This window comes from Vigna unguiculata, chromosome 7 (genome assembly GCF_037176805.1).
Source record: "Vigna unguiculata cultivar grain cowpea cultivar isolate G323 ecotype 2 chromosome 7, ASM3717680v1, whole genome shotgun sequence".
Taxonomy (NCBI): domain Eukaryota; kingdom Viridiplantae; phylum Streptophyta; class Magnoliopsida; order Fabales; family Fabaceae; genus Vigna; species Vigna unguiculata.
Window position 1 is genome coordinate 34021949 of NC_140798.1, and position 14269 is coordinate 34036217.

Genomic DNA, 14269 nt, shown 5'->3' on the forward strand with positions numbered 1-14269 from the left:
TGTCATATATTAGAGACATTAAATAGTTACTGAGAAATTTACTAACTGTCTTTAATGAAATTTCTGGAACTATTAAACATGTTTCTTCATAAGTTTTAAATCAAAATAGCTAGAGATTAGGAAAATCAATGGCTAATAATAAAAAACAAAACAAAACAAAACACACATATTTAATAGAATTTAAAATTAATTACAACTTAAATGTAGATTTTTAATTAAAAGGTATTATTATATTTTAAAACACACACACAAATTTATTTCTTACAGTGATGACAACCCAAGCTTTTAAGTCCACAATTAACCTCTCACTTCTAATGACTTCATCTTAGGTAGATCATAAAACAATGAACAGTGACACCAAACCAAATGATCAACTAAATTGTTGTGTTGTTCTGAACCAAATTGTCATCCAACTCATTGGCAAAGATTTTCATAACTTGTGAAGGCAAGGAAACCAAAACCAGAATCCCTTCCTCTCCCTTCGCGTTCTGACTCGGAACATGAAAGTTCACTGCAGGAAACATCCCTGCACCAGCAACAGCCATTCCTCCATACAGCGCCTTCCCCCACCCAAAATCCAAATCTCTAAATCCAGCCTCCGTCGTATCCAAAACCAGACACGACCTCACGACAGTAAACAAAGGTCTTCCCGAACTCACCATCAGATCCGCCACAGAGTGAACATACTCCTCGCTCACCTCGCCCCTCGCCTTCTGTATCAGCCTCACCGCATACTCCAACGGCTCCAAGCAAAGCTCTCCGGCAGCGGCCACAGCTGCCGGAAACGCAAAGCAGCTACCGTAATAACCCGTCAGTAAGGACGACTTGAACTTGTCGCGCGCATCCACGATGCACATCATCCGAACGTCCTCATCAGGATTGATCTGAAGCGCTCTTGTACGGCAGCGCCAGACGTAAGACGTCAGCACCTCGAAGGTGGTGGTGTGCTGGTCGAGGTCATGGGGGAGGAGGGCGCGGATGGCGGCAGTTTCGGCCGGGCCGAAGAAGAATGACCGTTGCTCGAAGCTCTCTAGAACGGCGTCGTTGGAGTCTGTGAGTTGCTCGTACTCGCGATGGTTGAATGTGACACGTGGCGGATCCCTGGCACTGAGAAGGTCCCTGCGCCACACAGGTTTGAATGGAGGTTCTTGAAAGACTCCTCGAGCTATCCCTGCCATGGTAATTGTGAACTGAATCAGGCCAACTCCGTCGACTATGGCGTGGTTGAAACGGAGCGCCAAGATGAAACCACCGCACTTCAAACGCGTCACCTGTGTATCATTAAAAAAAAAAAAAAGAGACTGCTTTAAAAACATGCATGCAGTCATTTGTAATTAACTAAGCATGTCACGTTAAACTCTCTTTATATAATCCAACTTGTGATTTTGATCAATCATGCATATGATTAAGTTTGTTTACTAAACCCTGATAATGTTCTGTATAAAATTGAAAGCTTGGGTGAAGAATATGGTAGGTTGGACCTGTATAATAAAAAGGGGTGTATGAGTTACAGCTTCCGAACCGGGAGGTTGGTAAAGGAGTTGTTGGAAGCACGGGAAAGGGGGTTTAAGAGTGTGACCGAATTGGTGGAGTGTGACATCAGCGTCGGCCTCGATGAACATCACACCCTCCTCGTTGCAATCCACCACCAGGCTTCCGTCAGGACCGTCCTTAATCCTTCCAGCCAACGGGTAGTAGAAAACTAGGGTTTCGGCGAGAGCGTGTCTAATGGCTTCAACCGGATCCTTCCCTGCCATTGATGGGTCGTTTCTGTAGAACTGTATGATTGGAATTTGGGTTCGGAGGCCCGCTTGGGTGTCTATGTCTGATAGCAGTTTGGTTTCGCGGGGAGTGGGCTTGGCCGGAGCCACCAGCTCCGGTTCGCTCCTCCGCACGTGAAACACGAGAGGGGGCGAAGAGGATTCCTCCTCCAAGTCGTGAGAAAAAGCCATGGGTGGAGGAAGAGTGAGGTGTGAAGATTAAGGTGGAGACTAGACTAGAAAAAGTTGAGTATACTAAAGGAAAAGTTTGCATGGACCTGACAGGTTTATATAATGGAAAATGAATTTTGGAAAATTAAATTTTCACAATTTGTTTTTATAATTTTGGTAATATTTTTTATTTTAAACATTTAAAATTATTTAAACAATTTTATTTTAAATTATAAGAGAAAATTGTCGTTATTTAATTTTCAAATATATTTTTCTTGTATAATATTTCATTTAAGCTAAACAATAAGATTGTGTTTTTATGGATAGATGAATTTGGAGGAGAATGTGAAAGTAAATTTATGTGAATTTATGTTGATGGATATGTGTGTTTCTTTGTGTGGATTTAAAAGATAAATTGAGTAAATTTAAAAATAAATTTAATGAAACTGACTCAATAATTTGACTGATGTGATAAATAAAATAAAGAGTTATAATAGATAAAATTAAAAAATTATTAAAGCACCCTCAATATAAAAATATATTAAATAATTTTTAGATTATTTAAAAATATTACATTTTAAAAGTATTATTTAATAAACTTTAACAAAAAATACAAAAATAAATTATATTATATTATTATAATTAACTTTATAAAAATTATTACTATTTAAAATTATTAGTTAATAACTAATATTATTATTATATTTAGTTATTATATATTATTGTTAATTACTATATATTCTTTATTATTATTATATATATTATTATTTTTAATAATATTATACATATAAATATATTATTTCTTATTATTATTATTTTATTTATATATATAATAATAATAATAGTATATAATTATTAATAATATATATGTTAATTATAATTTGAGAAATAATATATTTTGTTATTATAAATATTTAAAATATTATGAAAAAAAAGTATTAGAGATGGCTAAAATTGTAAAATCATATGAAGAAAAAACGTTTTGATACTCTGTACAATCCTCTATTGATTATCAACTGGTACACAGTTGTCAACAGGTCATGTAGGTAGGGTTGCGAACAATAAATTCTTGACTGGAAAGAGATAAAGAAATGAACAGTAAAATAAAATAAAATAATTTGTTTAATTAAGATAAAAATTGAAGAGATTTTTTATTTAGTATTGTTTGCTTTGATTTTTTTTTATTGATTATATATTTTATATTTATTATAAAAAATACAATAAATACATTAAGTGAAGAATGAGAGTTTAAATAAAAAATCAAAGCACACAATACTAATAAAAAATCAAAGCAAACAATACTAAATAATTTTATCTACTTTTTATTGGTTTCATGTCTAACTCAATAATTATTAATACTTACTATTTCTGGTTTTTCCCCTCTCCCATGTCATAGACATGAAAAACAAACAAAACAAAAATTAGGTTTTATCTATTCTTGAGTCAACTTTCTTCTCTCTCCAACGATTTGTTTTTAATGTTAACTGTTTGATAAAGTATATAGATAAAAATATATATTTGAAAATTATAAAAATATGATATGATAACTAAATAAAAGGACAAGCCAGGTTTTAAATTAATTTTCTCTCTTTTGTTGTGTTTGACTAAACTATAACAAATTCCTGTCCTTTTCTTTCCCTCTTTTTCTTTTTCTGTAAAATAAATATCAAATCTTTCTCTCTAGATATAGATGAGAAACTAATTTGATTTTATATAATTAAATCCTTTTCTCCCACCCCACGCGTGACACGTTTTCGATGAATAATAAATGTATACGTCATTCCTTACATAGTTGGTACAGACGTAATGGAAAATAATCGCTTATGGTTTGTCGGTAGAAAATTTTCCTTGTTCGTATGCCGCAAGTGAAATTTTCCTGCAAAAGTGAAAATATAAAATAAAAGAATATTGTTTTAATTTGGTCATTTCTGTTAATTTAAGGTTTAATTACGTCTATTTTTGTTATAAAATTTTAATTGGGTTGTCAACTTCAAAGTTATTTTAATTGGATCATATCTTTTAAAAATTTGTTTTAATTTGATCATTTCTGTTAAGGCATTTATTGACAGTGTTAAGTGTGTGTCACGTATCAGCTCGTGTTTTTTTTTTTTCTTTTAATTTCTTTTACTTTTTTTTTTCTTGAAAAACAGTTGACACGTGTCAAATTAGGGTTTTGCCACGTGTCAGCTTATGATTCTTTAAATTTTTAGCTTTTAAAAAAAAATTACCACGTGTCAAAATATGATTCTGCTACGTGTCAATTATTTATGTGAGAAATCTCGATTTGGTCCCTGTATTTGTTTTCTTGTCTCAATCTAGTCATAATCTCTTTTTAAACTAAAGTAATTTCATTTCTTTCCAATTGAGACAACATTTAAATTTTATATCAATATTATAATGATACTTTTATTATAATAGATATTTTAAACCAAATTAATTGTATTTAAATTTAAATTTTGCATTAAACTTTATTTAAAAAAATTGTTTTAATAATTTCTAAACAACTTACAATTGAATTTAAAAAATATCTATTATAATAAAAATATCATCATAATATTGATATAAAAGTTAAATTTGGTCTCAATTTGAAAGGGATGAAATTACTTCAGTTTAAAAAGAGATTAGGACTAAATTGAGACAAAATATCAAATACAATAACCAAATCGAGATTTTTCACATAAATAATTGACACGTGACAAAATCATATTTTGACACGTGGCAGTTTTTTTTTTCTTTTAAATTTAAAAATTAAAAAAATTAAAAAAAAATTAAGAAAATCACAAGCTGACATGTGGCAAAACCCTAATTTGACACATGTCAGATTTTTTTAAGAAAAAAAGGTAAAAAAAAAAATTTAAAAATTTAAAAAAATTTAAAAAATTTTTAAAAAAACTACGAGTTGACACGTGGCATAGAGTTAACGCCGTCAATGATGCCCTAACGGAAATGACCAAATTGGAACAAATTTTCAAAAAATATGACCCAATTGAGATAACTTTGAAGTTGAGGACCTAATTGAGATTTTGTAACGAAAACGGGAACCTTCCGTGTGATTAAACCTTAATTTAATATAATAAATTACGTTGTATTTTTTTATAGTTGATTTTTTCTTGTAAATGTTAGGTCTATGAAGAGGATTTTATGGGAAGAATAAATACCAACGAGACCTGAGTCCAACCACACAAGACATTGACATTATTTTCAAAATTTTAAGACAATACGTTTATGAGTTTTTATCCTTATATAATGTTCTACTTTTTCAATTTTAGTTAACGTGAGACTTTTTCATTTAAATTCCTAATGATAAAAGTTATCCACAATCAATAATTGGGGTTGATATAATTTTTTGTTTAAATGTTATTTTTTAATAAAAAAAATGTAAATAATAATAATATTTAAATATTAAAAAATAAGATAAAACAATATTATTGTTTAGTTAAATTTTTTAAAATGGAGAGTTTAAATAAATCAATTAGTAAGAATAATTAATAAATTATAAATATGTGTGTTGATGATGACACACATTGCCAAAATTTAAGCGATGACCTAGTTTTTACAAAGGAGATAAATAATTGCCAAAATTGAATATTATAAAAATAATGTAAAGATAACTTATAATATTATTCAAACACATTGCAAAAAGATGGTTAGAAATGAATTTTAATTTGACTAAATCTTATAAAAATCAATTTGTAATATATATATATATATAAAGGTTAATTTTATTTTTAATTGATGATTACATCATATTTTCAAAAGTAAGAATATGATTAAGACAAAAATACTGAGAAACTAACTTGAGATTTTAACCTTAGTATTTCAAATAGTAATCTTGAATTAATTGTATTATATTTTTTTTCTTAAAAAATAGTTATTTACATTGGGTTAGAGGTAAGTTTTTGCTTTTAATATCAATAACAAACTAATCTTTTACAATTTTCTTGTTACAAGTATATATTTTTTTAATTTATTAAGATACGATAAAAATATAAATTTAGGAAAAAAATACTAACAAAATAAAGGGGGGAAATAAAACTAATAAATTTTGCAAAAGGTGATTTAGTTATAATTTTTATGATGTTTCAATGCATAGAAAGTGATTTATAAAAACAAAATTTATATAACAACGATGGTTTAAAAGGCTACTTTTAAATTGTTTAAATTTGAAGGATTAGTTAAGATAAAAATGAATTAAAGATTTTAATTGTAAAATAAGTGAAATTTTAAAGTCAACTAGAATAAGTTTATGGTGTTTCCTGGTAAACAAGTTAAAGCATATAAATCACCCACGAAAATAATCTATATCATTGGGACAACATTAAAAATTAATGTGTCCATTTAAATTTTAAAAGATTAGGTGCTCTTTACCCTTTCTATCATAAATATTTTCTTTTATACTATAAATATGATACTTCATTTTTTCAGAAAGAGCGTTTTTTATAAGATATCCCAACGCGTTCAACATTTGTTAATTTTCTATTCCTTTTAGATGGTTTGAAGTTAAACACATGGAGATTTCTAATCCTTCTGAATAAGGGATCATGGTTGGCTTCTCTTAAAAAATTCTTTTGCATTATTGAAGTCAAACAAGTGGTGGATCCTCATGAACAGAGGATCATTAGACAAAAAACAAAAATACTCTGATACCATAAAATTCAGAGAGCAGAATTACTTAGGAGATTATCTTAATGAAATGTCATTTGTTCAGCTTCATGCCTAATGGATTCGAACAATGGCGATGACAAATAACGCTCTCCATAACTGGGAAATACCACCTGCACAGCATCGCAGCAAATGTCAAATGACATGATTTATATAAAGTAAAAATCTCTTGTACCTCAAGGAAGAATAATCACAAATTCACACAATACCAAACATCCTTAGATTCTAGAAAAGTTGAATCAGCAAATAGAGGAAAAACCTAATAAGAGGGTCCTAAGTTTACCACGTGGGACGAGGAAGAATCAATGATCATGACACTTCCATTTGAAGAAAAAGTAAAGACTTTGGCAGCAAAGCAGGGGATTACCTTAATACACTAACCAGCTCAAGTCCTTACGGATGGAATTGGACCAATAAAGACCAATCGTTCTAAAGATGCAGCGGTTATCAAGAAGTTTTTTGGGCTACTCAGAGTCCATGAACACGGTTTCCTCGTTGGCTTGAATTCTGAATTTGATCAAGTTAGAATCCAAATCTTACAGAAACAAGAGCGAAAAAACTCCAACGAAGCAGTGGCTGTTGTACTAAGTGAAGAAAGTAGGAGTAAAATGTTAGATTTTCCAACACTCAAAAAACCTTAAAAATGGTCTTTGAACATAAGAAACTTGACTTTGGCCATAGTCATGAGATAGAAGACAAGAAGATTGACAAATGTGGACGAGAAGGATGATGGTCGATGTTGTACTTTTACCTACCACAATAACCCTTGCTATATTTGGAAGAAGTGGTACAGACTTTATCCAAAGCCTCCATGTTGAGATCAATAATGGGAACACAAAAGTGACCTATTTTTCAAAAACAGGTGAAGAAAACAAATCTGTCCTTCTCAACTAAGGAAGTAGATCAGTAGAAAAAAGATTCGAGTTTTCCTAAGTAAACTAGAGAAATCTACGGCATACTCAACTATGCTTTCATTTTCTTTTGGAATAAATGTATAACATGATTGGATATAGACTTTAGAGTTGCTGACAATATTATGACAACCTTAACTAAAGACTTCTCCGCCTATATCAATAAGAAAATTGACATTGCAGATGGAACTTTTATAACTGCAGCAGGTCAAAAAAGGATTCAGTTAATCCCATCAATAATCTTGAAAAAACATGTTTCGTGTTCCAAAATCATCCTCTAAAATCTTCATACAGAAACTTACTTAAGATTTGACATGTAATCTCGATTTTAACAACAATTGTTGTGTTTCCAGAGAGGGATTCGAGGAGGGCAATTGGACATGCTGGAAAATGCAACGACTTCCTTGCCTAGAAGATCTAAATCTGCCCAACGGGAGGAATCTTCCTCTAATGGCCAACACTACCCTAATTTATCATTATCGATTAGGACATTCTTTCTTCCGAGTTATAAAAAATATGCTTCTTATATATATCTCGTAAAAGTTTTCAATGTTAATGCAATGAATTATTCATGATTCATCCCTAATTATCAGAAGTGCAAATGTTCTTCAGAGTTGGTACATTCCCAATACCCTAAAAACCAAATTCTTTTACATACTTTTTTCTCAGGGTCAAGTGCCCTCTAACTCCGGTCACCTCTTTTCTATTCTGTTTCTTCACAGACATCTTTCATTACCGGTCTTTTTTTTGGGTAAAGTTTTAGAATATAATAATCTCATAATTCCTGTTAAATAAATCAAACTTGTCAAAGATAAGAAACTCACAACGATGAGTTTTCCGGCATTTTCAGGTCTCTTCCCCAATTTTATGGCAGCGGCTGCTGCGGCACCCGATGAAATTCCCATCTGCAAAAGAAGTAATAATATAATCAGCATGAGAACTAATAATTTGAATAATTGGAATTAGAGAAGTATAGAGTTCGCATTTTACACGAATATCCATATAGAAACTACTGTGAAATCAATAAGAGCCACAATTTATCATTGTCATACCAACAAACCTTCTTTTAAAGCAAGCAGCTTAGCAGTTTCTATTGCTTCTACACTTGATATCTGCAGTTTACAGACCTTGTTAGTCTTGACATAATGCGCTGTAATAGCAGCTAGCTAAGCAAAGATAATGGAACTTGCTTATACTATTGTATAACTGACACACATATATACTTGACACATAATGTAACTTGCTTATACTTGACACACATATATATATATACACTATTTTTTTTCTTCGCATGCATGATTATATATTCCCAGACACAAGAAACTATACTCTAAAAATAATACCAGCCATTTTATTACTGGAAATTTAAGTCAATTTAAAACCTAAAACAACAAAGTTTGAAATAGTTGAAAAAGGTATCCACACACCTACTTGGTAACTGAGATATACTTGAATAAAATCTAGATATTAAGATTACTTGAGAACATTTCTACAAAACAGAAAAACAAATAGAGGCTATACTTAGGCTAAGAGATAGACAGAGAGACTCAGGAAAATGAAGGGAGTTGTGATCTACCTGGATGACTTCATCTAGGAGATTAACATCCAGTACATTCGGAATGATACCATTACCAATCCCTTGGATTAGGTGATCACCTGAATGTGTACAAATTTATAGAAAAGTCAGTAAACGGTCTCATTATCCGTTTATATAAATTCACCCGTTTGAGGTCTTGATAAAGCTTAAAGAACAAATTTTCAGAGTAGATGTATGCATCTGAATGAAAATGTTCACAATTCAACTAACAACAAACATTTAGCGTCTAATTTCTAATCCAATTACCTTAAGCTAAATATGGGTTCAACTCCTTCAGTGCACAAATACGGTGTGTTACGGTCCGTAAATTACCATACTACTTAAATATTTATGTATATAGTACAATAACACTGTTCGGAGCACATACAGAAAATTTTCTTCCTCCAGAATACCGAGTATCTGGCATAACAGAGAGAAGAGGAGTGGAGAGGATGTGTTTAAAATAAGATAAATTTTTGAGAATATAATTTAAACATTTTATAAGGATAAAAAATATTAAATATTCTTAAATTTTTGGGTGAATTGAATTTTTTAATTCACTTTAAGTCCAACATGCCTTTTGAGCTAGATGAAGTCAATCCAGTGAATTGACTTTCTTTTCTTTAAATAAATATAAATCTTATATTTATTATACCCCACAAAGACTTATAATGCTAGATTTATTGATGTTAGGAGACTAGCTTTTAGTTTTAATATTTTAGGAATGAATGTTATAATACAGGTTGAATTCGATGTGTTGTTAAACAAGTTGATTCATCTAAATGTGTAGATTGAGCGGTAAGACAAAATCTTTCAAATTGTAGTTGACTCATTAGATTGAAATTTTATTTTTCTATTTTTTAGTTCTAAAATAGAGGTATTGCAAAATTTATCATAAATATAGCCTTTAATTTTTTATATTTTTATTTATTTAGTGGGTTAACCCAATTCGTTTTCTTAACTTTTTTTTTATCAAATTTTGATGATTCAGCCTAATAAAGCCTAATTTCTAACTGGGTAGATTGCCAATTTATTCAACCCTATACAAACTTGCGTAAACTGGATGGAGTTGAATCAAATTTATCTTTTGCAACATAAATGTGTTTGATAGTACACATTGCTCTGATAGATTATTATAATTATATTTGAATGATCTACGTTGTTTTATAACCATCACTGAAAACAATGACTAAAACTATAACAAAATCCACATGTCTTTTAATTAAATGTCATACCTAGCTTTGTCTGTAGAATAAACACCCACTGAATGAAAAGGATGAGGGTATACGTATACTGGTAAAATTACCTGGCGATCCTCCACTAAGAACTGGACTTTCAAATGGTTCTACGCCGTACAACTGAGAGCAAAACCAAAACAGCAATGCAAACGTGAAGTTAGCACAGAAGCAAGATTTGATTCCTTAATACCTATTTTACTGAAATCATGGAGGGTAAGGTAAAATGGTAAGGAAATCCACCTTGACATTGGGGTTTCTCTCCTTGAGAAATCTGCCAGCGCCCGTTATTGTGCCCCCTGTTCCTACCCCTGCAACCAAAGCATCAACTTTCCCTCCGGAGTCTCTCCATATCTCAGGCCCAGTACTCTCATAATGAACCTATAATTCAGAAAATCACCTTGAATACACAAATCAAATAATAATAACAGCAGCAATACTAATAATAGGCTCAAATCAAATATGTGGATATGAATATGGAATAGATTGTACTTTTGGATTGGCAGGATTATCAATCTGGCGGAGCATGTAACTGCCGGGGGTGTTATTCACTATCTCCTCTGCCTTCCTAAGAACTTCATCGGTTCCTTTGGCAGGGTCTGTGAGATGCACCTCAGCTCCGAAGGCTAGAAGCACAATTTTTCTCTCCAGACTCACCGAAGCTGGCATTGCCACTATTACCTTGTAGCCCTTCAAAGTTGCTATGAATGCCATTCCAATGCCAGTGTTCCCACTCGTAGCCTCCACAAGAACACTCTTCATTTTCAACCATTGTAATATACAAAACAAAAAACAAAATCTCAGCAATAAAACATCAAAATAAGCACTTGTACAGCGTGTGATGGCATGGAATTTGAATTAGATTATTGCCCAAGTAAAGGCCATATCTAACCCTAGACCAGGCTCTCGCATCGCACCTCTCATTTTCTCTCCTTCACTGACTTTATATAGCACCTTATATCTATGGTTTTCAATTAATGATTAAATAATATAAAATTAATTTTTTATTCACAAAAATAAATTTATCTGTAATACAAAGATTGACGGCATTATAATAATATAGGACCATTTCGCTTTTTTGGATTCGTTTTTATTTTAGTTACAGTTAGTTCTAGTATCTTCTTAAAATATTTGTAATTTTTTGTTCTTAAAATTATTTTTTACTTCACAACTAATAAAAAATATTTTAACATTATGTTCTGAGTTTGAATCAGTCCAGAAAAAATAACTCTTATTTAACCATAAGTAATAAAACAACTGTAAATTATTCATATTGAAGAATTTAGAGTGTCATGCAAAACCAAAATCATATAAATGGTCATTTCTCTCTCTCTATATTGTATAACCAATTGTTTGAAGTAGTAAATGTGTTACAAACTTCTTATAAAAATAGTAAAATAAGAACATTTGTATTTAATTATTTACACATTGTTAAATATCATAATTTTATAATTTAACATAACTAAACATCTATAGCTTGATGCTACATTTTATCATTATAAACGCTAAAATATACCACTTCGTTAGAGTTTGGTAGGGTCAAGAATGCTATTAGATTTTATTGTGTCTCGACTTGATTCAGTTAAACTTTAGCACTACGAACAGAAAATTTAATTTGAAAAAAAGTTCATCAATTTGATATTGTTTCTTTTATCAATTTAACAAACATATAAAATAAAAAATAAATACTATTATACTTTGAATACTTATAATTGACTAAGTTGGTTTATTAGTTAACTCATAGTTTTGTAATTTTTAATATATTTTTACCTAAAGACAAAAAATGTTTCATGGAATATCCTGTCAAAACCACTTTGATTGGTTCTAAAAACTTCGTCTACGAAAGTTTCTTTTTATATTACAATAATATTTTTCTTAAACTAAATTTTAATATTTCTTTATCATTTGAGATGACATATTATAAATAATTTTAAAATATAGAAAAATAAAAAAATAGAAAAATGAAAAATTATTTAAAAGATAACATCAAATTATAAGAAAAAGTTAAAATTTAGATAATAAAAAATCATTTTCCAATTTTAAACGCCCACCACCAAGGAAAAAAAAATCTAGATAGGTTTGAAATGGAACCTCCCTGACAAGAATCAAAAGCATACTACTTGATTACTGCGAGATGAATTAAGAGTTGGTGTTGCAGTTTGTTTGATTCACTCACCTTTCCCGGGGTAATGAGACCTTTTTCCTCAGCATCTTTGATCATGCTAAATGCTGTCCTGAGTGCAATAAAAGAACATCATAATTAAAATTTCCGAAACTGAAGTTGCAACTGTAGTTTGTAGAACAGTGTCATGTTCATGCCTATCTTTGATACTGAAGCAGGGTTGCATGGATTCTAACTTAGCAGCAATGCGGGCCACACACCCCTCCACTATGTTATTCAGATAAACCATTGGGGTATTACCTATTAGCTGCACAACAAACATCGTAAATGTTAATTTTTTGATGATAATAAAAAAATCATACAAATCAAAGCGTGACAGTACAGTACTTCAGTAGCATCTTTCTTGATTGCGCACTGTGACTCCATGTTTGAAGGTCTGCTGCAAGCTGAAGCAGTCAAAGAGTTTAGTTAAGAGAAAAGATGAAAAGGCAAAGAGATATTTAAGTAGGACCTTATGATTGTTCACCAAAGGGGTATTGGAATATTGAATGAGAATGATTATAAAGAACCCTGTGAAAGCCTCTTCTCAGAGAACATTGCTTTGGTTTGGTATAATATAATGAGCCAATCATTGTCAAGAAAACAATAAAGAATTCATTGTTTGTGTACGTACAAAGCAACTACACAATGCAAGAAAATACAAAACCAATGATCCCTTTGGGGTTTGGGCAGAGTGGGACAAATTGTTCATCAATTATCTTGGTTTTATTGGACACTGGTTCTCATGGACATGGGTACATACGATTGTTGTTTCAGATAAGGATTATTTAAGTGGCTACAAAAAGTCCTCGAAAGAGTGGCATAGGACGTGCTTTGTAAAATGAGTTAAGTATGTTTTTAGTTCCTGAACTTTGATCCAAAATTGGAATTTGTTCTTGGTCGAAACTTTGATAAATTTTGATCCCTAAACTTAAAAAATGAATGAATATAGTCCTTTTAACCAATTTTGTTAATTTTTTTTAGGTTTCGAACGAATTTTCTCAGTAAATATTAAGGCGAGAATGTGTCAAACGGCGTAAACAACTTCAATATTAACATGAAACACATTCCACATGTCGACAAAAGTCAATGTAATTGGGTTAAAAGACCTATATTTATTCATTTTCAAAGTTTAGGAACCAAAATTTATTAAAAATTTCGACCAAGACGAATTCTAATTTTTGACTAAAGTTCAGAGACTAAAAACATATTATTGTAAAATTAATTTAGCATTCTTTGCTTTGGCCCCATACGGAATAATTCAATCTTGCGTCCTTAATCTGAACCTATTTAAAAGCGTCGTTGGCATAGACAACCCAATCAGAAATTCTGAAAACCAAGAAGTCCTGTTATTGAAGAAAAAGTTTTCTATTTAGCTGTTGCAGCAACAATTGAACAAGTTGGAGGAGATGACATCATAATGAATGAGGTGCATTTTATGTAACAAATATAGTGATACACATTAGTTGCTTTGCATCCAGCACTGTGATACCAAAAAGTAGTTTTTGTATTGTTCTTTGGGGTTTGGTAAAACAAATTTCATTGGCACAAGAAGAATCCAAAATTGCAAGCACAGGAGGAGCTGCTATGTAAAAGCCAAAATCACAACCACGTCAAAACAACGGTTCTTTGGGGAAACCAACACGACAACCACATCAAAACAACGGTTTTAATAAAGTATTTTTGTTGATATTTTTTTTTTCTGTGAAATTAATTAATTTATATAATTTTTAAACTATTTTTCTCCATCTTTCATATATTTTTTTATGTCATTAAGAAGCTATATATTTAGT

General features: G+C 30.9%; 2 protein-coding genes across 8 annotated transcripts; both read right to left on the reverse strand.

Annotated features, from left to right (window-relative positions):
* Nucleotides 1-204: 204 nt before the first annotated feature.
* On the reverse strand, nucleotides 205-2009 carry LOC114189969 (benzyl alcohol O-benzoyltransferase-like). Its single transcript, XM_028078700.2, has 2 exons — nucleotides 1482-2009; nucleotides 205-1271 (listed from the first exon to the last, which is right to left on the reverse strand). Exons 1-2 carry the CDS (start codon nucleotides 1950-1952, stop codon nucleotides 375-377), a joined length of 1368 nt encoding a protein of 455 aa, XP_027934501.2. The 5' UTR covers nucleotides 1953-2009; the 3' UTR covers nucleotides 205-374.
* Nucleotides 2010-6476: 4467 nt separating this feature from the next.
* LOC114189768 (bifunctional L-3-cyanoalanine synthase/cysteine synthase D1-like) lies at nucleotides 6477-13203 on the reverse strand. 7 transcript variants are annotated; one of them, XR_003605731.2, is made up of 11 exons: nucleotides 12825-13174; nucleotides 12635-12744; nucleotides 12492-12549; nucleotides 10808-11071; nucleotides 10559-10696; nucleotides 10387-10438; nucleotides 9081-9160; nucleotides 8557-8616; nucleotides 8329-8409; nucleotides 6961-7100; nucleotides 6477-6706 (listed from the first exon to the last, which is right to left on the reverse strand). XR_003605731.2 is itself a non-coding variant. In XM_085676101.1 (11 exons), exons 1-11 carry the CDS (start codon nucleotides 13186-13188, stop codon nucleotides 6617-6619), a joined length of 1074 nt encoding a protein of 357 aa, XP_085532227.1. In that variant the 5' UTR covers nucleotides 13189-13203; the 3' UTR covers nucleotides 6477-6616. The 7 variants fall into 7 exon arrangements, 5 of the variants coding, with proteins under 5 accessions (XP_085532227.1, XP_027934250.1, XP_027934251.1 ...); XR_014996722.1 differs by having other exon boundaries at nucleotides 8565-8616; nucleotides 12825-13173; XM_085676101.1 differs by lacking the exon at nucleotides 6961-7100 and having other exon boundaries at nucleotides 12825-12883; nucleotides 13107-13203.
* Nucleotides 13204-14269: the final 1066 nt, after the last annotated feature.